At 43.7% G+C, this 26,195-nt stretch overlaps 1 protein-coding gene across 1 annotated transcript in view; it reads right to left on the bottom strand.

Annotated features, from left to right (window-relative positions):
- The window catches only part of SHANK1 (SH3 and multiple ankyrin repeat domains 1), a 553,037-nt gene that overhangs the window by 275,433 nt on the left and 251,409 nt on the right, over nucleotides 1-26,195 (bottom strand). Inside the window, exons 12-13 of the mRNA XM_040430330.1 lie at nucleotides 23,207-23,320; nucleotides 1,796-1,871 (exon numbers count right to left, since the gene is read on the bottom strand). Coding sequence (XP_040286264.1) covers nucleotides 1,796-1,871; nucleotides 23,207-23,320 — 190 coding nt within the window. The remainder of the gene's footprint in view (nucleotides 1-1,795; nucleotides 1,872-23,206; nucleotides 23,321-26,195) is intronic.

Raw genomic sequence — 26,195 nt, 5'->3', positions numbered from 1 at the left:
GGATCCAAAGCCAGGATCTTGTCTCGGCTGAGACATTGATCATCATCCCCAGCCTGAGCCTTGCAGCCTCAGCTGGTAGAGGCAAGCAGATCACTCTAGTTCCAGGAAGAACCATACCCTGTGAAGCCAACTGTGAGTACCGTCTAGAGACCAGGAGAAGCCACATTCCTCCTCACCTAGTCAGTCCTCAAGATAGCAGAAGATAGTAAGCGCAGAAGATATAAATTCCTGCCACATTACAGAGCCACAAGCAGACGACTTATCCTGCAAAAGCTCCAGGCACATGATAGAGCAGAAGATAGATTCCTGCCACACATTGCCAATAGCTGCTGGGACCCAAGACTATTGCTGTATCTCGCTTGGATTAAAGCTGCAACTAGTAAAGACAAGTTTGAACTTTACTCAAAGTCTGGATCTCAATTATTGCAGATCCCTCAATTACTCCTACTAGCAACACACTCATTTTATTGCAAGTGAGCCAGGATCCAGGAGTCCAGCCGTACCCAGGTAGGAGACACTGTAGACACTATTGCCATTACCACACAGAGACATTACACCACTCTGGCATTCCTAACCTGGTACGTGAGTTATACCACCTTAAAGGGCCCTGTGACAGTACCCTGCGCATGCTGCAATTGGCGTCACAAACATAACCATAGACTATTATACCCATATCCTGACCCACTGCATTTTTGGCGTCCGTGTAACCGTACCACGGTCCTGCTCATTGCAGTTGCAACTCCACACCAGGCATTCCCGGGGCGTACTTCTACTGAAATAGGCACAGCTACATTGCACTTGCACCAAACTTATTAGTTGTGCACTCTTTTCATAAATGAGGTGTACATAGCAATTGCAATCTGAAAAACTAATGTTAAATACACATACAATAATAAATTCCCCCCATAGAGAGAATTACTGGATAGTGCAGAGGGAGTATTTACTGATGACCTGGTCAATTTTCATTTTCACTCTGGAGTCACACATAAATAGCAACAATTTCTAGTCACAGAGCTCATGTCAGAAATACATTGGAAGTTATGAGAAGTATGCATGCATCTCCTGGTTGGTCCCTTTTCCTCTGCTATTGGGTGGCAGAAACATGTGCAGGACTCCCTTCTCAAAGGCAGAAACAAGAGAACACATGAAAAAGGGAAAATCAACATCAGGCCCTTCTAATCAGGGCCCAAATATCCATCACCATATTAGTCAATTTAGATCTAGTCCTCGCTTATATCACAGTAAATGGTTTATAAAACGATTTATTTGCACACCAACCAAATTACTGCATTACCGTAAAGTGAAACATTCTCCCTCTGCTGGACATCCCATGACATTACAAACAGCTACTATATAACAGTTCATCCATACTGATATTATACGGTGGGTAAATCAAATGTTGTACAGAATGTGAGTCCTATGTCATATTTCTAAGCAGTTTTTTAAAGCAACTGTGTTTATGGTTCATAAAGTAATAAACCTCTGTAAGTGATTCCACTATTCCGCACTGCTGCTCTGCATGACATAGCGGCATATTCAGACAGTTAACATATAGATTAAGGCCGTAACTTTAGATGGATGTAAATGGTGCTATCCTTGGTTACTATTGGCTGAGCACTTTGCTGTCTCATGCTTCATATTTCTTGCTTTCTCAGTTTCCCATTCACCTCGGTGGAGCAACTGGCAGCAGTCCATGCTATAATCACACCTGCAAATGTCCTTGAAGACACAGCTTGCCTGTATGATGTCGGCAGACAGATGGAAAGCAGCATAAAGAAGAGCAGAAATTTCTTACCTGGGAGCATCAAAGCTGTCATACGATCCAACCGTGTAGTGTCTGAACAACCGTTTGGCTTTGTCACTCCGGCTCTCTGGCACAAAGACAGTAAAAATATGATCACATTAAGTAATAAATCTTTGGGTTATTTTACTACATTGTTTGGTCAATAAGATATTAATGTAAGTACCATAATACTAGAAACAAATCAAACACGCCAATGTAGAAGATGCTGCGGTTGTCATTCTACCCTTTCACTGCCAGTCAGGTACTGTATATGGTTCACAAAAATGAATGTATTGTCAAGAAATGTAAGGGTTTCGGTATATCATATTTTTTAAATAATTTAGCAGTTTTTTCACATTTTCATGTGACTACCAAAATAAAATGTAAAGTCTTGAAATATTCCTGTTTTCACATTGGCCATTGGTCACAATTAGAGATGAGCGAATCAAAAATTGACAAAGTGGAATCCGAATTTCTGAAAAAATAAAATTTGCACCGAATCCGAATTTCCTCACACTTTGTGGTAACGAATCACATTTATTCCTAAAATGGTTACTGAACGTGTTAGGACATGGAGCAAGGAACTCTGGGAACAAGGGATCACCCACCAATGCCATGGATGCAGCCAATCAGCAGCCAGCCAGCCCTGTGATGTCACAGCCCTATAAATAGCCTCAACCATCTTGGATTCAGACATTTTCCAGTGTACTTAGTGCAGGGAGAGACGTCAGCAGGCGCTAGGGACAGGGATAGGAAAAACTTTAAAACTTTTATTTTGCTGTATAGAAAATCAGGGAAAGGATAGGGAGGAATCATTCCACAGTATTGAAGCAGAACAGGGTTCAGTAGGGGAGGTTACAGCCTGGGTAATAGGAACAATCCTATTACACCTTGCTGCACTGACTGCAGATCCAAATTGCCATTATACAGCTCTGTAATTCCAGCAAACAGTTTTTGTTATTGGGGTGCAAGTGCTGTTTGATACAGCCATTAACTTATAAGTAACTTAACTTGGTTTATTGTAAGGAAATATTTATACGTCTTATTTGCCCTTGTGCGCTGCAGTTATATGTTCTAAAGCATTTTTTGGCTTGTATTAGTGGGGAAAAAAGGGCTTATTAGCTGTTGTGTGGGGAGGTGAGAAAATTACAGCCCTTTTTGGCGTATTTGCCGTTCAGCTGTGCAGTTATATTTTCAAAAGGCCTTTTTGGCATGTATTAGTGGCAAAAAAATATATATTATTTGCCGTTCAGCGGTGCAGTTATATGTTCTAAAGCCTTTTGTGGTGTGTATAATTGAACAAAAAAAAATAAGGGCCTATTTGCCGTTCATCAGTTATATGTTCTAAAGCCTTTTGTAGAGTGTATAAGTGGAAAAAAGTAAGGGCCTATTTGCCAATCAGCGGTGGAGTTATATGTTCCAAAGCCCTTTTTGGTGTGTATTGATTGCAAAAAAATATATATTATTTGCCGTTCAGCAGTGCAGTTATATGTTCTAAAGTCCTTTTTTGCGTGTATTAGTGGCACAAAAAAAAGTATTTGCTGTGTGTGGTGAAGTGAGAAAATTACATCCCTTTTTGGCGTGTACCATATTAGTGGCAAAAAAAGATTCATTTGCCGTTCAGTGGTGTAGTTATATGTTCTAAAGCCCTTTTTGGCGTGTATTAGTGGCAAAAAAAATATATATTATTTGCCATTCAGCTGTGCAGTTATATGTTCTAAAGCCTTTTGTGGCGTGTATAAGTGGAAAAAGATAAGGGCCTATTTGCCGTTTAGCGGTGCAGTTATATGTTCTAAAGCCCTTTTTGGCATGTATTAGTAGAAGAAAAAAAAAAGTCTTATTAGCCGTCGTGTGGTGAAGTGAGAAAATTACAGACTTTTCTGGGGTGTTTTAATTTCCTTTTTATTTATTTGATTTAACATTATGTCAGACAGAGAAGTGGCAGGCCCTGCACAGGGGATTGGCAGAGGCCTAAATGTTTCTGGCGCAGGCACAGGTCGCAGCAGAGTAAGAGGGTGTGGCAGCAGGAGTTGCAGCGAGAGGCCTGGGTGCCCGGAGTCATCTAGCGGTCGTGTCTTGACCAGCAATCCAGTGGTTCTTGAATGGTTGATTCGGTCATCCACTTCGTCCCAAGTGACATCAGACACCACCAGCCAAGAGTCGGTGGGTTCGTCAGACACAACTCTTAGTTGGCATGGCTCGGGAGCAGGCCCTGTGCCCTCACCTGTCCTCAACCTGCCTCAGTCCTTTTCTGTTCCCTCAGCCAGAGAAGTATTAAATGCTATGGGCTCAGCTCCACTATACAGTGAGGACGAGCTACTAGAGGACAGTCAGCAGCTACTCTCCAGCCAAGATGTGGAGAAGACATCCGCTGCTTCCTCTGGTAGGCGGGCAAGTAGTGATGAGGAGAGTGGCGTGGGAGCTGGTGTTGCGAGCGGTCAGGGTCCTGAGACATTAGTGACATGCAGACAGTACTCAATGATGATTATGTAGCTGATCGCACTTGGGAGCAGGAGCCAGCAAGTCGGTACCGTGGACGGGAGTCAGCAGGGTAGCAGCAGTAGGAGGTCGGGAGCCAAACGTGCCCGTGGTAGACCACCCGCTTCGCAGGAGCCCACCTGCCTGGAAAGTAGTGGTGCAGGGGTTCGCAGAAGCAGCGTCGGTAGCAGTCAGTCAGCTCGGAGTGTTGGGGGTAAAATCACCTACTCGGCGGTGTGGCAGTCTTTTGTTAAGCTGCCCGAGGAGGTGAACATGGCCATATGTAGAATATGTGAGCAGAAGGTGAAGCGTGGCCTGGGTGCCAATGTTGGCACCACGGCCCTGCATTAACATATGCAGCGTCACCATAAAATGGCCTGGGAGTACTGTGACTCCAATGTACAGCCTGCCGCAGCAACTGCTGCATTACCAAGTGGCACGCACCCAATTTTAGACAGTCAAGGCTCCACCACCTCAGCCGAAGGGAGCTGTCTGTCAAATCCTGGCTTTCTCGGCGACAACTCAAAATCGGAACCATGGTGACCGACAATGGGAAGAACATGGTTTCGGCGATGCGCCAAGGAGGGCTAAGCCATGGGCCCTGCATAGCACACGTGTTCAATCTGGTTGTCAAGCAGCTCCTGAAGTCTTCCATCCATCTGCAAGACATCCTAAAAATGGCCAGAAAACTTTACATGCACTTCAGCCACTCGTACACTGCAAAACACACCCTCCCTGGGCTGCAGCGGCAGAACGGCATCCGCCAACATAGGCTGATATGCGACGTTTCCACCTGTTGGAATTCCACCCTTCATATGTTTGACCGACTATACGAATAGAGAAAGGCCATAAACGATTTTTTGATGATCCAAGCAGACAGGAGTACTCCCCTGTGTAACTTTTTGATGTCAGCCAGTGGCAGCTCATGCGTGGCACCTGTCGTTGGCTCAGCCCCTTTGAGGAGGCCTAGATCTCACAGCCACATGAACCCTGTGGGGGCTGAACTGGAGGAGGACATTGGAGCACAAGCAATGTGTAGCAAAATGTGTGGTTTTTCGACACAGGTGACAGCAGAGGAGGAGCAGGAGCAGCCAGAGGAGCTATAGGGGGCGATGAGGAAGATGAGTCAGAGGACCCAGATACACCGTGGCAGTATGCAGTGGAGATGGAGGCAGGGAGTCCTCACTTGCATGCTCACTTGCTTGAGTAGTGACAGTTGAATTGTCACCATTCAGCAGAGGAATGACTTCTGGCCCTACACCTTGTTGGACCCTCGCTACAGGGCCTTTTGTAAACCAACTGAGAGGTAGGACAAACTAAACTACTATAGAGACATCCTATGTAGTCAGTTGGCAGTTGCCTATCTGCGCCATCGTCCATCCTCTCGCAGGTCTGACCGGGGGCCCTCTGCACTCAAGTTCCTCTGCCATGGCTGCTATTGCAGAGTGGGGGGTAGGAGCAGTTCCCGCTCCATCAGCAGCAACTTGAGTCTAGAGTCACAGATAAGCAGCTTTCTTCACCCGCCTAGTGAAGAAACTACTCACCAGCAGCAGCTAGACCTGGAGCAGGAGCTGGTCCAGCAGGTGGTGGCATACTTGGACAGCACCCTGCCACCCCACATTGAAGATCCGCTGGACTACTGGGCAGCCAAACTGGATTTTTGGCCGCAACTGGCCGAGTTTACCCTGGAAAAGCTGTCCTTTCCGGCCAGTAGTGTGGCATCAGAGCGGATGCTTAGTGCAGCCAGGGCCATAGTTACCCCAAGAAGAACTTGCCTGTCCACCCAAAATGTGGAGAGACTGACCTTTGTCAAGATAAATTAGGCATCGATGAGCCAGCATTTCCACCCACCAATGCATGATGCATCAGACTAGATCATCCATGCTGCCATACCAAAACTTTGACAAAAGAGACCGGTTTCTTCTGGCTACCTGCCTCAGCTACTATTCTGATGCTGTTACCCGCCTAATGCCACACATCTGATGCAAAGTGCTCCTTCTTTCACCCATCATCTTCCACTCTGTGGTCTGCTGATGCTACATCAACACTATGTCACCTTGCCACTCTGTGGCCTCTTGATGATGCTGTTGCTACCTCCACACTCTGTCATTGTGCCACCCTGTGGCCTCCTCATGCTGCTGCTAACACCTCCACACTGTCATTGTGCCACCCTGCAGCCTCCTCCTTATGCTGCTGCTGCCACCACCTCCACACTTTGTCATTGTGCCACTCTGTGGCCTCCTGATGCTGCTGCTGCCACCTCCACACTGTCATTGTGCCACTCTGTGGCCTTCTCCTGATGCTGATGCCACCTCCAGACTCTGTCATTGGGCCACTCTGTGGTCTCCTCATGCTGCTTCCACCTCACCACTATGTCATAGGGCCAATCTGTGGACTTCTCATGCTGTTCCCACCCTCCCTACTTCATGACTGGGCCACTATTTTGCCTTTCGGCGTGGCTGACATTATCATTTATTTGAACCTTCTTCTGATCTGTCAGAAGGAAGGAAAAATGAGATGCACAACAGATCCTGTATATATAACAGCTGTAAGGCCTGCATGACATGGTCCCTATTTTGTATCAGAATTGGTTTATAATTTGGTACCCAAAAGCAGGAGTGGATCCAAAACACTGAAGACATGCAAATATTCCATTCACGTGTCATCTCTGTTTTGGATCCACTCATTATTTTTTTTTGTTTTAGCAATACTGATGGATTACTGATCAAATGCTGACCGAGTGAAGACGGATTCTCCACAGACAGAATCCATTTTTTTGGGGTTATTGTTCTGATGGATCAGAGGAAGGGCAAAATAATCAGTGACGTCAACACAAACTTACTGCCAACACCATCTGCACTCTGCCCGGGGGGCTCTACTTGTATAAGTGTTTAATAGAACAGGTTCTGTAGACATCTATGTGGAATCAGCTGCCGATGGTATAAAAGGCGTGTGCTTTTTCTTGACTCTAACATCGACCTGTAAGGCTGAGTTCACACTTGAGTTATTTGGTCAGTTTTGGCCCCGTAACTGCCCAAATAAGTGAAGTGTGCAGTGATTGTAAGAGCAACACCTGTCATCTGCATGTCATACTGACTCACAGTATTGTTTCACTACCAAAGCAGACTCCCTATGCATGTTACTGCAAGGCACAGTGTTCTACACCACTAGAAAGGCTCTCTGCAGCCAGGAAATAGCTGTTTTTTAACAAATCAGTTTCTTAGTTTTTCAAAACCTCAAGTTTCATTAGCTTATTGCCAGCACAGCACCCCAATCGCATTCTGTTTCTTTAGCAAACGCTGGACAATTGTACTTTTTTTTTTTCAGAGCATAATATTCGTGTTATTAAACTCATTGCATTATGGCAAACACATTTTATGTCAATTATGCCATTTTACACCAGTGAAATTTTGTAAATTACACCGTAGACAGAAATATTAACGGATTTCTTGCATAGTTATATTGGTGGTGGGGCAGGGGGATAATCGCAGATCAAGTTTTCTATGTGTGTTTTATAGTAAAGAAAATCTTTTTGACCCAGCGTTGTGCAACGTAAATTGCACAGTGGAAAGAAATATTACTAGCCTTTCCTACATAGTTATATATTAGTGGTAGGGAAAATAATTGCATTACAAGCTTGCAAATTGCACAGTAGACAGAAATATTGCCAGCGCCAATACTGCCTTATTCCCAAACTAAGTTGTCAATAGCAATGTGCAGTGTGTTAGTAGAAGAGGAAGGGCATTTCATTGCGCCTCTGTCTTTAAATTATAGAGACACGCTTGTAGTTTTGCTATAACCTTTTCATAATTTGTGTGTTTGTGTAACAACCAAACCCATGGCTTTTCATTTATAAAAACCTTGAGATTTCATTAGGCCCCATAATAAAATGTCTGGAAAATGGGGCAAAATTAAACACCTATGCCTCGTCCTTTTGCTCATCTGAGAATTAAAATGTGTTTATTAGCAGCACCAGCCATCTGGCTAGTAGTGGCACTTTAAGCCTCAGTGGTGAAGATAAGGGCAGTGGTAGCGACAGTGGCAGTCAGGGAATACAGAGAGTGCAGAATTATTAGGCAAGTTGTATTTTTGAGGATTAATTTTATTATTGAACAACAACCATGTTCTCAATGAACCCAAAAAACTCATTAATATCAAAGCTGAATATTTTTGGAAGTAGTTTTTAGTTTGTTTTTAGTTTTAGCTATTTTAGGGGGATATCTGTGTGTGCAGGTGACTATTACTGTGCATAATTATTAGGCAACTTAACAAAAAACAAATATATACCCATTTCAATTATTTATTTTTACCAGTGAAACCAATATAACATCTCAACATTCACAAATATACATTTCTGACATTCAAAAACAAAACAAAACAAATCAGTGACCAATATAGCCACCTTTCTTTGCAAGGACACTCAAAAGCCTGCCATCCATGAATTCTGTCAGTGTTTTGATCTGTTCACCATCAACATTGCGTGCAGCAGCAACCACAGCCTCCCAGACACTGTTCAGAGAGGTGTACTGTTTTCCCTCCTTGTAAATCTCACATTTGATGATGGACCACAGGTTCTCAATGGGGTTCAGATCAGGTGAACAAGGAGGCCATGTCATTAGATTTTCTTCTTTTATACCCTTTCTTGCCAGCCACGCTGTGGAGTACTTGGACGCGTGTGATGGAGCATTGTCCTGCATGAAAATCATGTTTTTCTTGAAGGATGCAGACTTCTTCCTGTACCACTGCTTGAAGAAGGTGTCTTCCAGAAACTGGCAGTAGGACTGGGAGTTGAGCTTGACTCCATCCTCAACCCGAAAAAGCCCCACAAGCTCATCTTTGATGATACCAGCCCAAACCAGTACTCCACCTCCACCTTGCTGGCGTCTGAGTCGGACTGGAGCTCTCTGCCCTTTACCAATCCAGCCACGGGCCCATCCATCTGGCCCATCAAGACTCACTCTCATTTCATCAGCCCATAAAACCTTAGAAAAATCAGTCTTGAGATATTTCTTGGCCCAGTCTTGACGTTTCAGCTTGTGTGTCTTGTTCAGTGGTGGTCGTCTTTCAGCCTTTCTTACCTTGGCCATGTCTCTGAGTATTGCACACCTTGTGCTTTTGGGCACTCCAGTGATGTTGCAGCTCTGAAATATGGCCAAACTGGTGGCAAGTGGCATCTTGGCAGCTGCACGCTTGACTTTTCTCAGTTCATGGGCAGTTATTTTGCGCCTTGGTTTTTCCACACGCTTCTTGCGACCCTGTTGACTATTTTGAATGAAACGCTTGATTGTTCGATGATCACGCTTCAGAAGCTTTGCAATTTTAAGAGTGCTGCATCCCTCTGCAAGATATCTCACTATTTTTGACTTTTCTGAGCCTGTCAAGTCCTTCTTTTGACCCATTTTGCCAAAGGAAAGGAAGTTGCCTAATAATTATGCACACCTAATATAGGGTGTTGATGTCATTAGACCACACCCCTTCTCATTACAGAGATGCACATCACCTAATATACTTAATTGGTAGTAGGCTTTCGAGCCTATACAGCTTGGAGTAAGACAACATGCATAAAGAGGATGATGTGGTCAAAATACTCATTTGCCTAATAATTCTGCACGCAGTGTATACAGAACAGAGAATCAGGAGGGAGACCGAGGAGCCCACAATGACATATCACAGTCTGCTAAAAGTGGTAGAGAGGGTGCAGATTCTGACGAAGAATATATGTTGGACAGGAACTGTGAGCGGGATCAGGGTGCTGAAGAGAAGGTGGAAACATCAGAGAAGAAGGGTGGTGGCCGCAGTGGCAATAAAGAGTGGAGTCAATGTACTGCTAAAATCCACAAAAGAACTGCCAGATATGCTTATATTGTAGTCAGCTCTGAAATTGGTGATGCCGCTGATACTATGACTCAAAACGAGCCAGACACGCCAAGCTTGACAACCGCTAGCTCTGTGTGAGTAATTCCCATATGGCGTTTTTTTCTCCACAAGGCCAGCACACAAAACCACAGCCATGTGCAATATCTGCAGGATTAAAATAATCCATGGGCATTCAAACACAAACATAGAGCTCTATTGTAGCACATGAGGCAGCATCACTGGATCCTTTGGGGAAAATAGAACTGGCCAACATTCCCAATCAGAAGAATTCTTTCCTCCTCCTTCTCCTGGTCTTCTTTGTGGCAGCCAGCCCACTTCCTCAAGAGATACAGTGTCCTTGTCATCATCATCAGCTTCTTATCCTCTTCCTTGTCCTCAGCTCCACTGTGCAATATAACGGAATATGTGGCCATGGAAAAATAACCAGCAATTAGCTTGTGTTAAGCTGAACCCACACCAGTTCACATTGCTGGTAGTTCAGTTGCTGCCATACCACTTAGTTGTGGCAATCGTGGTACTGTTCTGCGCTTTCCCCTAAATTTTATTCTGGTAGTATATGATATGCATACTTCCTTCCAAATGTACTTTTTTTCTAAATGCAATTGTATAAAATTGCAATTCTCACTGTGCAACAAGGTGCAGGACCAGCTGTTATGGGAAGGGATAGTACATGTCTTTCACAGTCCACTAGGCCAATGTTTTTCACGGCAGTGGAAAGGTAGCACCCCAGCAACAAGTCCAGGTTCTATTGACACCTCCACATTTGTGTCAGCCTTGCTCCCACACCATGCTGAGGCAAATCAGCAAACAGGTGAATGTTTTTTCACGGCAGTGGAAAGGTAGCACCCCAACAACACGGCAAGGTCCTATTGACACCTTCACATTTGTGTCAACCTGGCTCTCACACCATGCTGAGGCAAATCAGCCAAAAGATATCCACTGCCTCAACGCACAGGTTCAATCCTACCTGGACTCTGTCCTTTCTCCTGCACATACCATGTTCTCTGACCCCATGGATTTCTTGGTAGGAAAAATAGAACAGTGGCCTGAACTGGCTCAGTATGCTCTCCCTGTTTTTTGTTGCCAAGCCTCCAGTGTCATCTCAAAGAGGGTTGTCGGCACTGCAGAGGGCACGGTGAAAGCCAAACGGATCAAGCTGTCCATAACATCACTTTTGTCAAAAGGAACTAGGCATGTATTATGGGAGGATTTTCACACTCTGGCTGAGGCCGATCAATGTTCTGCACCGTATGGCTGCTACTGATGCTGCCATCATGCCACTGCCACTGTCTGTCTTTCTACCATCATGTTCCATACCGCATGGCTAAGGCTACTTTCACACTAGCGTTAAAGTTTTCCAGTATTGAGTTCCGTCATAGGGGCTCAATACCGGAAAAAAACACTTCAGTTTTGCCCTAATGCATTCTGAATGGAAAGCAATCCGTTCAGTATGTATCAGGATGTGTTCCATTCCATCCCTTTTACGGTATTTTGCCAGAGAAAATACTGCAGCATGTTGCGTTTTTTTCTCCGGTTGAAATTCCGGAACACTTGACGGATTCGGCATTAATTTCCAATGAAATGTATTAATGCCGGATCGGTACCAAGTGTTTAGGAAATTGCCGCATGCGCAGACCTTTAAACATGTGAAAGAAAGAAATACCGAATCAGTTTTTCCGGATGACACTGGAGAGACGGATTCGGTATTTCAATGCATTTGTCAGACGGATCCGGATCCGGAAACAAATGATATCCGTTTGCATACAGATTTCCGGATCCAGCAGTCAGTTCTGGCAACGGAGCTGCCTGACGGATTCTTCTAAGGCTAGTGTAAAAGTACTCTAATGGTGCAATCATGCCAGTGCATCTTTCTGCCTGCCTACCAACATGTTCCATACCACTACTACTCCTTGCTAATAATCCCCTAATGCCACCACTATTAACGCTACACAGTTGCCACTACGATTACTACCCTTAAACACCCAAACTACTGCCTTGTCTGTTCCATGCTATGCTGCTACTGTTTCTGCTACTGTTGCAGCCACATGCCATGATCGCCCTACCCCTTCCACATCCACACTATACTCCTGCTGCTCCCAATTAAGAGGAAGAATTTTTCTAGGCTCATTCAGAAGGAGCCACTCTTTCTTCTGACAATTATCACCCATTGACACATATTTTTTGGACACTTAGTCCCAAAAAGGCACTGTTTCTTCTGACAAGTAACACTGGTGCATGTCATATGGGCAGGCATTCTGCCCCCATTAAGGCTTAATTTGTGGACGCTTCGTCCCCGACAAGCCACTGTTCTTTTTTTCCCCCCATAACACCATGTGTGTTTAAACACCATCTGCCCCTGATTTGGGGGACAGAAGGACAAAAAAAGCTTAACACATGCAACAGTGCAGTCTGTTTTTAAACACGTTGTTTGTTAACGCCGTCAATGATGCATTTACCCACAGCTACGTATGTCAGTATCTCTCTGACGTTATTTGTTAGTGCTGTCACTGCATTCAAAAGCATAGGGAGGGGGGAGAAAAAAATTGCAAACATTTACAAGAAATTAACAAAAAGAGATAACATATTTATCTAAAAATTATGGGTACTAGGAGATTAGAGGGAGTTGTATACCAACGTTCAGGGCAATTGGAGCAACTTTGGTTCAGGTAGGTTTAGGGTTTAACCCTCTAGGGGTTAAAAAAACTAAATGAACCCAAAATGCACTTAAATTGCAAGTATGAGTTATTAATCAATGGGTCACTCTTCTCTTCGGCTAATTGATGAGGGTCCAGAATGAGAACCTTCCTCTTTTAAATGGAATGTCCCACAAATAATAACTACAGTTTTCAAACCAGCACTTGGATCTGAATACTTTAGTAATTCCATGTAATTAAAAATGTATTATAATTACTGGGTTATTCAATAAAAATCTATCTGTATGGCGCCACCTGCTGTTTGCTCTTTTTCTAATTTCTCTGTCCTGCTCACTGCGATGGAAGCACGTGCTCAGTTTCATCCTTCATCTGCCACCAGCTGCAGCAGACAGGACAAGCCATCTAAGAAAGGGCACGTTCCCTAAGCTGCCAGCTTGAAACAAAGTTAGCAGAACAATTGGAGCAATGCATGGCGATATCTCGGGAACCATGTGAGGTACAGGTAGAAAGAAGTAGAAAGAAGCTGAGGTGGAAAGAGGTAGAAAGAAGTTATCGTGCACTACATTATATATGATTTTAACTTTTTACATTAATCATGAGATAACCCCTTTGCAACAGATACAATGGTGTAAGTAGCCCAACTTGAATGCAACGGCTTCTATTCTGACATGTACTATAGGATCGTATATGTGTACAGCTCACACATAGTATAGATGCCGGGGATTATCTGTTCTAATTTGCAGGTGGAAAATTTACAACATAATACAGTTGCAACAAAGTGGATAACATTTTATCAGTTCTCATCCACCCGCTGTGAAAAATTGCTTGGCGAGAAATGACATCCCACATGGAATTTATATTCACAGCATGTCCATTCCTTCTGACTATGCTTACCAATACAAGCATGTTGTCTCCAATTCCTCCTTTTTCTGCTTTTCTGTTTCAAGGTTGGTGTGAAAATGAACTTTATATCTTACTGCCCCCATATTCTAATTATCATTTTGAATTAAGGAAGCTGCAGCTTGCATCCTCCAAGTCACAGTTGCTGTGCCCAAATTCTGCCAGCCCATGCCATGATTGCACACGGACTCCCAGACCATGTTATTGGGATGGAGAACACATTACTGTAGCTTTTCCTAAATTGGCTTGGGTCTCCCTGGCCTTAAAACATGTGGGAAACCCTGCTCTAAAGGCCAAGGTGGGGATATGAATGGGATGTTACATGGCAGCACCTAGTCAAAGGATGGAAATGTTGCCAATTAAAGGGGTTGTCCAGGATTGGGGACATTGCTACAAGTGAACACAAAGCACATAAATATTACATACATTCCTGTCCTACCTGTGCCAGACTTTTCTAATGCCCCGTTTTCATGTCATAAATCCTCTGCCGGAAGTGCCGCTTTTCAAAGATTCAGTGACGTACCGGGTCCCGTACTGCAGAGCGAAGCCTCTGCTTCCGCTTCGCAGGGAGCCCGGTGACGTCACCGTCAGCCTCAGTGCGCTCAGTGATTATGCAGAGCGCACTGAGGGGCAGAAACTAGGTGGCAACACATGACGCTAAACCCCGCCCCTCTGGTCCTGTGACATCACCGGGCAGTGCGCTTTCTTCTCAATGAAGGAGGCAGAGCACTATGCTACTTAGCATAGTAAACTCCTCCTATGTAAAATACATGCAAATTCTGCAGCAGGCTGGAGAAAGAATGATTCAGGGGGGGCGGATGCACAGAGGAGGTGACGATGTGCGGCAGGAAGTTAGCGCTAATATAAACATCAATGTCAACAATGAGTGGGGGACTGTGGGAGCCCTGTAGAAGAGGAGAAAATACAAGAAAACATATGTGGGGACCTTGAATCGGCTATTAAGAGTGTGTAAACGTATTTAAAAAAAAAATAATTGATCCCGGACAACCCCTTTAATACAGTAAGTTTGCATAATGGGACATCCACTGCCTGTACCCCAGACTTTGTTCTCTGTACTTCCCATGTTCTGTGCCACAACATAAATAAATTGTATTTGCTTCCTGTAAGATAACTGTTTGCAATATTGTGTGACTCTATTCTAAGTCACCTCCATTATTTTAGCAAGCACTATACAAAGAATGCATCGTAGTCGGGATGGGTGAATTCATCACAGAGCCATGATCATGCCTAAGAAGCAGAATGACAAATCCACTGATTAGTTGGCTGGCATAGTGCCCAGTCATCTCTTATCTTGCCACAAGTATTATCTCCATAGACCTCCCCTGCATTGCACTGCAAATCCCATTGTCATCATGAGCACTAGAGGGCATGACATCAATTGTAAAAACAAGAGGAGAGAAATGATTCATGCTGGATGTGGAGTTCCTATGAAAGGCCACTAGGTGGAGGCAGAGAGCTATGACTTTGCACTGTTAGGTCAGGACAATCTAATCCAAAGCACCAGAACACTATGGAGTAGATCCATCAATGTAAAGGAAAATTGGCTTAGTGGCCCATAGCAACTAGTTAGCATCCACTTTTCATTTTTAGAGCTCCTTTGGAAAATAAAAGGTGGATTCTGGTTGCTATGGGCAACTTAGCCAGTTCTACTTTGCACCAGTTTGATAAACCTCTCAACCTCACTTTTTTGGGATGAACATGGTCAAATAATAGAACAGGGAGGTAGAGATGCTGTAAATCAAATTCCCTATTGGCCGCATTTAATGTAACTAACGTTCAATTTGCAAGGGAGAGCCAGGACCAAAGATACATGGATATGTAACACTGATGATCTTTCACACATGAAAAAAAGCTACATACAAGTCAAAAGACTGCCACTATTATTCTGTAGTTACCACTACTCTGCTACAAAGGAAACGTGTGTATACTCCTAGCAAACATGTGCAGTGACCACGTGCAGTGGTCAATGTTGTAATACACTATAGTTCACTGCTAAAGTTGTCAGTAAGTTAACTGCTAAAGTTTTTAAAAATGTTTATTGTGATTGCTAACTATGCGCTTTCAGTGGTACAAATGGTTAATTACTATGACTTTACTATGCACTACATATCTTAAAAGGCTGTATATGGGAAGAAAATAGATAACTGACAGTCCTTAGTAATAGCTTCCCCTACTTTCTCCTGGTTGGAAAGTTTTGGCAAGAAGGTCAGGAGCAAAGATGTTGAAGAGTTCCTGTTAAGCAGGCCAAATGAGAGGGCCTATTTAGTGTGTGCTGCTAACAAGGAACCAAGAACAGAAGCTTGTGTGTAACTGAAGCAGAATTTATCCAGGCAGACACCAATCCCTGAACAAACTGCCAGAAAAACATCTGTGCCAAAAACTAACCTCTGAGGGAGAGAAAACACTTATTACAGAAGGTTGAGGACCAATTAAAAGGCACAGTGCTTGAACAAGAGAGATGGTTAAAGTAATGCACACATATGGCTTTAGACTTTACTGCATGTGGTTTGGGTTATAATGCTTCTGGTGCCAGCCACACTAATGAGAGTGCCTGCCACACTACTGAGACAGACCTTCTGAGACAAATGTTCTAGGACTGCATCCTGCAGTTGGGCATTAAAGAGATACATGCCTTTGGTCATTTGGGAATATTGATTGTATCTCTGAAAGAAACCCAGGGAGGATCACCTAGTAGCTGTGACCTATACACAGCCTTTTGGAAAAGCCTACTCTGTGATATACAGTCAGGTCCATAAATATTGGGACATCGACACAATTCTACTAACATTTTTGGCTTAATACACCACCACAATGGATTTGAAATGAAATGAACAAGATGTGCTTTAACTGCAGACTGTCAGCTTTAATTTGAGGGTATTTACATCCAAATCAGGTGAACGGTGTAGGAATTACAACAGTTTGCATATGTGCCTCCCACTTGTAGGGGGACCAAAAGTAATGGGATAATTAGCTTCTCAGCTGTTACATGGCCAGGTGTGTGTTTTTCCCTCATTATCCCAAGTACAATGAGCAAATAAAAGGTCCAGAGTTTATTTCAAGTCTGCTATTTGCATTTGGAATCAGTTGCTGTCAACTCTCAAGATGAGATCCAAAAAGCTGTCACTATCAGTGAGGCAAGCCATCATTAGGCTGAAAAAACAAAACAAACCCATCAGGGGGATAGCAAAAACATTAGGCTTGGCCAAAACAACTGTTTCGAACATTCTTAAAAACACACCGGTGAGCTCAGCAACACCAAAAGACCCGGAAGACCACAGAAAAAAACTGTGGTGGATGACTGAAGAATTCTTTCCCTGGTGAAGAAAACACCCTTCACACAAATTGGCCAGATCAAGAACACTCTCCAGGAGGTAGGTGTATGTGTGTCAAAGTCAACAATCAAGAGAAGACTTCACCAGAGTGAATACAGGAAAGGAACTGCTCATGATCCTATGCATACCACCTCCTCAGTGAAGCATGGTGGTGGTAGTGTCATGGCGTGGACATGTATGGCTGCCAATGGAACTGGTTCTCTTGTATCTATTGATGATGTGACTGCTGACAAAAGCAGTAGGATGAATTCTGAAGTGTTTCAGGCAATATTATCTGCTCATATTCAGCCAAATGCTTCAGAACTCTTTGGACGGCGCTTCATAGTGCAGATGGACAATGACCCAAAGCATACTGCAAAACCAACCAAAGAGTTTTTAAGGGAAAGAAATGGAATGTTATGCAATGGCCAAGTCAATCACCGGACCTGAATCCGATTGAGCATGCATTTCACTTGCTGAAGACAAAACTGAAGGGAAAATGCCCCAAGAACAAGCAGGAACTGAAGACAGTTGCAGTAGAGGCCTGGCAGAGCATCACCAGGGATGAAACCCAGCGTCTGGTGATGTCTATGCGTTCCAGACTTCAGGCTGTAATTGACTGCAAAGGATTTGCAACCAAGTATTAAATAGTGAAAGTTTGATTTATGATTATTATTCTGTCCCATTACTTTTGGACCCTTAACAAGTGGAGGCACATATGCAAACTGTTGTAATTCCTAGACCGTTCACCTGACTTGGATGTAAATACCCTCAAATTAAAGCTGACAGTCTGCAGTTAAATCACATCTTGTTCGTATCATTTCAAATCAATTGTGGTGGTGTATAGAGCCACAAATGTTAGTAGAATTGTGTCGATGTCCCAATATTTATGGACCTGACTGTATTTCAGAACTGTGCATACTGTCTGGATTTGCACTGTGGCTCCTATCATCCACTCCAGTAAAAGAGAGACTATATTTTACTATAACTAAGTTAGCCTGGTAATTAGTCTCCATATCCGACATGGGTCCCTGTTCTCCTGCCTTGCACCCTGCTGCTTATCTAACACCAAGGACACCCCAGCCACCACCAGGCAGGAGACCCCAAAATCTAGGGTGTGCCACTTCCAGCATTGGATGCTTGACCTGGGAGAGTGCCGGGACAGGGTTATCCACCATGAGGACTACAACCATCCTCATCACCATCACCACTATTCCCATCCTCTCCATCTCCTCACGCCCCCCGTGCAGGCCAGTACGCATGGAGAACAAACAATCTCCATGCAAATGTTGTTCTTGGTCATATTCAAATATGGGGCACAAAGCTGCAAATCAACAATTCTGACCACTGAGCTACCATTTTAAACAGCTATATACAGTAAATACAATCCTAAATGTCCTTAAAGGACCATTCCCCTGCTGCAGGTAGTTCAGCTCATGCAGGCACAATACAATAATGTAATTGAGCCTGATGCACCTACTGTAGGTACAGACAGTCCAGATGGAAGAACAGAGAAGACTGGCTATAATCCATTGGTCACGGAAATTTGTAGAAGGTGAATATTCAGCTTCTACTATGGAGGCATTACTCCATGTGGGGGCAGTAATTGGGGCATGATAATGTGTGGGGGTACTTAAAAGGGGATCACACTGTGTGGGGGACTCATATTGTGTGGGGGCCACTAAAAGGGGCATCAAACTTTGCGGTGGACTTATACTCTTTGGGGGCACTAAAAGGGGCAACGTCCTGTGTAGGGAATAAAATCTTATGGGAATGAATACATTGCAAATTGTCAGGCAAAAATTGAAGGAATTGTCAAGTTCTGTGGGGGAAGCCAAAGGCATTGGATACTTGACCAGGATTGATGGTGGTCTCAATACTGAGCTATATGTGAGTATCCTACAAGACAAGATACTTCATATATTCGAGTACTATGTGTATGAAAAAGACGACATAGTGTTCTAGCAGGACAATAATGCGATTGGCAAAGAAATGGGACAATAAAGTAGGAGGTGCTGCATTGGCACCCAAAGTACCCAGATCTCAACCCAATCGAACACTTGTAGGTAGAGTTGAAAAAAAAGGCTGTATTCATACCCAACTGAGTCGACGAGTAGGCACCAAAATTGGGAACATGTAGAAGAGACCTGAGAACAGATTTTGGTCGAGACTTGCTTGAATCTGAACGAGAGCATGCCCAGAAGGATTCAGGCAGTGTTGAAAGCCAAAGGGGGATTTACTAAAAACTAACAAAATAAAAAAAATTTAGATGTTGAATTTTAGAAGCAAAACAGTTCCTGCCTAAACCCTTTTCAATGAACCTTGGGCCATTTTTCCACTGCTTCATTTGCTAAAAGCTGTTCCTTTAGCGCAGAGGTTGGGAACCTCCGTCCCGCGGCCGTATGTGTCCCACTGGACCATTTCATGTGGCCCCCGACCCACTGACAGAAAATGCTGTAGTCATTAGCATGCGGGAGGCACAGGATGGTGACAACAGCGCATTGCTAGCTGTACTCAACTTCACTGGTCTTCTTCCGGCCCCACGCTGCGTCCTGACAGGTACAGCTGTGTGCTGTCAGGTCACAGTACAGCGCGGCAGGAAGAAGACCAAGGAGGATAAGTGAATCTGCCAAGAGGCAGCGCCGTCCAGAGCTGGAGAGGTAAGTTTTTTTTTCCCGTTATTTTAAATGTCTGATCTGAGGTTTGATTGGGGCTGATCTGAGGATGGTGGGGTCTGATCTGAGGCTGGTTGGGTCTGATCTGAGGCTGGTGGGCCTATTAGGGGTCTTATCTTAGGCTGGTGGGGTCTGATCTGAGGCTGGGGGGTCTGATGGGGGCTGATCGGAGGCTGGGGTTCTGATATGGTTCTGATCTGAGGCTGGGGGCCTATTGTGGACTTATCTGAGGCTGGGGGGTCTGAACTGAGGCTGGGGGATCTGATGTGGGCTGATCTGAGGCTGGGGGTTTGATGGGGGTCTGATCTAAGGCTGGGGAGGGTCTGATGAAGGTCTGATCTGAGGCTGATGTAGGCTGGAGGGTCTGATAGGAGGCTGATTTGAGGCTGATGGATGTGGGGGGCAGATATAATGCTGAGAAAGGTAGGGACAGTTGCGAAGAAAGAGGCAGGGACAGTGGCAGGGAGAGTAAAAGCTGGGTGAACCCCATTTCTGGACCGCTCTAGGATGAGCTTGGCTGCCATTAATGCCAAATAAAGAAATAAAGAACTAAATATATAACATTCTCAACTTAAATATTAGACTGCTATGTGTGGTCAAAATGGCGCCTGTACTATTTGTAATATATAGTGCAGGCGCTATTATGTGCTGCAAAAATACAGCGCTCTAGATTTTTTTAATTGAAGCACAATTTCTGTAACTTACCCCTAAGTCACTTATATGTTTGACCAAATATAGCCATTAAATTTTTAAGTTGAGAATTTTGTATGGACCCCGAACGATGTTACAAATATCCAAAAGGCCCTCGGCAGCAAAAAGGTTCCCCACCCCTGCTTTAGAGGGTAGAGTCCTGACTCCTGACCAAGTTTTCACCTCCAGCAGAAGAGGAGATAATCACAACTACATCTGGGCCCCCTCTTACTGGGCCCCCTCTTGCCCTGGGCCCCATGGCAGTCGCCTAGTCTGCCGCTATAGATAGTTACGCCCATGCATATGCTAAATATTTGCAAGTCCAATTTATGTATGAGATAGCCAAGATGATTGTCTATAAAATGATAGTAGTTTTAGGTTCAAAGCTGTAGTGGATGGTAAAATAAAGAGCCTGAAAGTCAAAAGTTCAAAACATTGTTACCCTTTTGCTAATTAGTGTACATCATCCTTTCCTACTCAGAACTTCTCATCTATCAGGCTGAAAAAACTTAAGTTGTGTTAAAATGTGTTAAAAAACAAACAAACAATACAATAAAACAAAATCACATGGATCTTTTTTGGTGCTGAGCGAATCGAAGTCCATGCGAAGCCGGATTTCTTCGTGCTTCGTGGTAGCAAATTGATTTAAAGCGAACCTTTCACCTGGATTTCACTTAATAAACTATCAAAAGTACCTTATAGATCATCCTCATTGTGTTAGCACACGGTCTTGTCCCGCTTTTCTGTCATGTATATGCATGGAAAAATCGCTTTATAAAGTACTCTTCTCCAGCTCCACAAGTCACGGTAGAAGTCAAGGGGGTAGCCCTTCCCTCACTCCAGGCTGTAACTCCCCTGCCCTAACCCCGCCTCTATGCAGTCTAATTGACACCCGGCTCAGTCGCCGGGACCGCGCTTGTACAGGCGGCGCATGCTCCGTCGGACTCAAGCGCGATCCTGTAACTGAATCGCGCATGCGTCGTCCCCGGTGCCTGCCTGTCTTCTCTTCCTCACGCGCGATTCAGTTACAGGATCGCGCTTGAGTCCGACGGCGCATGCGCCGCCTGTACAAGCGCGGTCCCGGCGACTGAGCCGGGTGTCAATTAGACTGCATAGAGGCGGGGTTAGGGCAGGGGAGTTACAGCCTGGAGTGAGGGAAGGGCTACCCCCTTGACTTCTAACGTGACTTGTGGAGCTGGAGAAGAGTACTTTATAAGGTGATTTTTTCATGCATATACATGACAGAAAAGCGGGACAAGACCGTGTGCTAACACAATGAGGATGATCTATAAGGTACTTTTGATAGTTTATTAAGTGAAATCCAGGTGAAAGGTTCGCTTTAAGATAGAGTCGCACAATAATTGAAAGGTCAATTGTGACCTAAAATTCGCCTCAGTAATTTCTGGTGTGAAAGGCTAAATATGACCTTGGTAGAAAAAATAAAACATAACTTTTACTTTATCTTATCATTAAAATGAATTGAGGCATTCTAAAATCTAAATAACAGTTCCTTATTTTGGAGGAGAAGAACTACTGGTTCTTATCAGACCTAGTTGCCTTGTCTTATTGTTTGCAGGGGGAAACATCACCTGGAGTGCTAGGCTCACTATCTTGCAAGTCCTGTCTGTCCCTACTCTACTAATCTAGATAGTGGAATTGCTGACAGGCTGTAGTCGGAGCACTCGCCCTTGCAAGGGCGACCCCCAGCCGCTGGACGCGTTTCGCCAAATTTAGTCGCTCGTCAGGGAAATAAATTCTTTGCAGCGCTCTGTGCAGTGGCAGCTCTACATTTGTTTGTTAGAGGCAGCGTATCTTGAATAATGAATTATTTTTATTCCTCTAGTACCACCCCCTCACAGCCCATTGTCCAATGAGCGAGGGGGTGTGCACCTAGGAAGATCACACCCACCAACGGCGTCATACATCACATGATAGCAGGGGAGGTCACATGGTACGGATGCTTACCGCCCCAGACCGCCCCTTGCTTAACTCCAAGTCCAGTGGTTACACCCTGTGGGAGTGCTTGTTGTCATGGGGATCAATAGCCGCGTCCCCAGGCAGGTAATCTCTATATAGCAAAGTGTTATAGTTTTTCATCGACACAGTTTGGCATCAGTCCTCCCAATCCCATGGACTGAATAACCCATTCAGACATTGATCCACAATGATTCGATTCTCAAAAGGATTTGATGCTGATCTGTTTTGATCAGATGACAGAGGTGCCATTGTATGTTGGTTAGTTGTAGTAACCCATAGCAACCGACATCAGTCCTACCATTCTCATGGACTGAATGTCCAATTCAGATATGACATCTTCAGGAGGATTCATTGCTGATCTGCTTTTATCATATGACATGAGTGTCCTTATGTTTAGGTTTTCAATAGTAACCCATAGCAACTGACATCAGTCCTGCCATTATCATGAATTGAATGTCCGATTCAGACATGACATCCTCAGAAGGATTCATTGCTGATCTACGTTTATCATATGACATGAGTGTCCTTATGTTTAGGTTTGCTATAGTAACCCATAGCAACTGACATCAGTCCTGCCATTATCATGAATTGACTGTCCAATTCAGACATGACATCTTCAGAAGGATTCATTACTGATCTGCTTTTATCAGATGATATGAGTGCACCCACTACTTACAAAGAATTGCTCTTCGTGACTAAGTAATTCATCACAAAGCTGACTTTTTTGTAAAATTCAGCGAAGCGGTCGAATCAAATTTTACCAAACCTTGCTCATCTCTAATCATTTCCAATAAATAACATTAGGAACAAAAGGCTGACAAGAACTTGTCACTGTTGTACCTTGTTTTCCTTCCTGGGGTTTTGTGGGAATTTCCTCCACGCAGTCTGAAGGGAACCATCCGGTGCGTCCTCTGGCGTTTCCTTCCCAGAATCCTCCTTCTCCAACACTCAAAACTAAGAAATATACAATATTCCGGTTAAATGCTGTTTGAAGTATGCAAAATAAAACAATCTACATTCAATAATAATCAGGGATATAGTATGTGCCAATCATCATGGTATAGAGTTTGTTATTCCAGACTCTTCAAACTAAAATTTCTGGTTCAGGGGGTCTGACTGTAGGGCTTTTCAATCGGCTGGCCGCCAGAAGAGGCAGAGCATAGCTCTGAAATAGAAGATGTACACCTACCACTTTATTAGGCTACCATGGCTAGAAAATACCGAAATCAAATGAGGCATTTGCCAAGGTACCACCAGAGCCTCAGGACTTAGGGGTCCTCTCTTTCTAATATCTATCTATCTATCTATCTATCTATCTATCTATCTATCTATCTATCTATCTATCTATCTATCTATCTCACTCTCCATTATATTATCATTTTAGTTTTCAATATGTTGTGTATTATCATGTGTTTATCATCGGCAAACCTTCACTGGATTCAGACCGTGGGACTGCTATGGGGACCAGGTGGGCGGAAGGGCCCGATGCAAGCTCTTTCTTCTGTTCTCAAAGTGAAAACCACTAGGCTAGTGCAAAGGGATGATTACAGCTTCTGTTGCAGACAATGGTAAGTGTATAAACTCTGATGGACAAAGCACCCCCTAGTGGTATCTACAGGCTGAAAGCTTTGTAATAATTGAACTGCCATGTATTCAGAAAGTCTTCAGACCATTTCACTTTTTTCACATTTTGTTATGTTGCGGCCTTGTGCTAAAATAAAAACAAATTCAAGATTTTCCCCATCATTCTGCACTCAATTTCCCAAAAAGGGACAGTGAAAACAGAATGTTCAAAATCTTTGCTAATTTATTGAAAAGGAAAAACTAAAATCTTGAATGGGCAGAAGTATTCAGGCCCTTTGCTATGAATACTTGAAATTTAGTTCTTGGGGCTTCCCATTTCTCTTGATCATCTCAGAAATGTTTCTGCACTTTGATTGGAGACCACCTGTGTTTTTTTTTTATTTCAATAAAATTTCTTCTGCTTAATAAATATAAAATTATGGTTCTTATAATAATCGTTATCATATTTATCTTAAAGAGTAACTACCATATGATTTTAAATATTATTTTTTTTTGCTAATGTATAGAGACAGTGACAGGGAACATTTTTGTAATATACTTTATTTAGGGAAAAAAAAAATTGTGGTAGAAAACTGGGGCTGAAATGTCCCTTAGCTGCGCTCTTTCAAATGAGCGTCGCTAAGGGACATCTGTCTTCCATCAGCATCGGAGAGACGGGCTGTGCGGGAGCTGCAAGCCCTGCTCCCTCACAGCCTGGTGGGCACAGGGTGTTTCATAGAATTTAGAGACTGTAGATGCTGTAAAAATTAAAAATGTAAATTCTACAAATAAAATGTTGTTTTAGCCCCTTTTTTTTCATTTTTACTAGGGGTAACAGGAGGAAAAGCACACCATAATTCATTAAGCATATGTGGTCATAAACTGCTGTATTGCACAGTGCAAGGCTAAGAAAGGAAGGAGTGCCATTTAGCATATGGAGGGCAAATTTTGCTGGAATTGTTTTTGGGCGCATGAATGAGCATGGAATGGTGCAAAATTAAAATTTAAAGGTTTTCACAGATATGTCATTTCTGTCCCCAACTTGTGCCATCTGAGGCACACCATGCCACTTAATATATTAAATTATTTCACACTGGGCAGTTAACCTAATAATAGGCGCCACTTTTTTAGTTTGTACAAATCACTTTTCTTCAGTTATCTGCTTATCATTACAGGCAGCATTACAATGACAGATATAACCTCTCTCTCTCTCTCTTTCTCTCATATATACACTCACCTAAAGAATTATTAGGAACACCATACTAATACGGTGTTGGACCCCCTTTTGCCTTCAGAACTGCCTTAATTCTACGTGGCATTGATTCAACAAGGTGCTGATAGCATTCTTTAGAAATATTGGCCCATATTGATAGGATAGCATCTTGCAGTTGATGGAGATTTGAGGGATGCACATCCAGGGCACGAAGCTCCCGTTCCACCACATCCCAAAGATGCTCGATTGGGTTGAGATCTGGTGACTGTGGGGGCCATTTTAGTACAGTGATCTCATTGTCATGTTCAAGAAACCAATTTGAAATGATTCGAGCTTTGTGACATGGTGCATTATACTGCTGGAAGTAGCCATCAGAGGATGGATACATGTTCTCATTCTGTTTACACCAAATTCGGACTCTACCATTTGAATGTCTCAACAGAAATCGAGACTCATCAGACCAGGCAACATTTTTCCAGTCTTCAACAGTCCAATTTTGGTGAGCTTGTGCTAATTGTAGCCTCTTTTTCCTATTTGTAGTGGAGATGAGTGGTACCCGGTGGGGTCTTCTGCTGTTGTAGCCCATCCGCCTCAAGGTTGTGTGTGTTGTGGCTTCACAAATGCTTTGTGCATACCTCGGTTGTAACGAGTGGTTATTTCAGTCAACGTTGCTCTTCTATCAGCTTGAATTAGTCGGCCCATTCTCCTCTGACCTCTAGCATCCACAAGGCATTTTTGCCCACAGGACTGCCGCATACTGGATGTTTTTCCCTTTTCACACCATTCTTTGTAAACCCTAGAAATGGTTGTGCGTGAAAATCCCAGTAACTGAGCAGATTGTGAAATACTCAGACCGGCCCGTCTGGCACCAACAAACATGCCACGCTCAAAATTGCTTAAATCACCTTTCTTTCCCATTCTGACATTCAGTTTGGAGTTCGGGAGATTGTCTTGACCAGGACCACACCCCTAAATGCATTGAAGCAACTGCCATGTGATTGGTTGACTAGATAATTGCATTAATGAGAAATAGAACAGGTGTTCCTAATAATT

The sequence above is a fragment of the Bufo bufo genome, chromosome 1 (genome assembly GCF_905171765.1).
Source record: "Bufo bufo chromosome 1, aBufBuf1.1, whole genome shotgun sequence".
NCBI classification, from domain to species: domain Eukaryota; kingdom Metazoa; phylum Chordata; class Amphibia; order Anura; family Bufonidae; genus Bufo; species Bufo bufo.
This window is presented reverse-complemented; position numbering and strand designations above follow the sequence as displayed.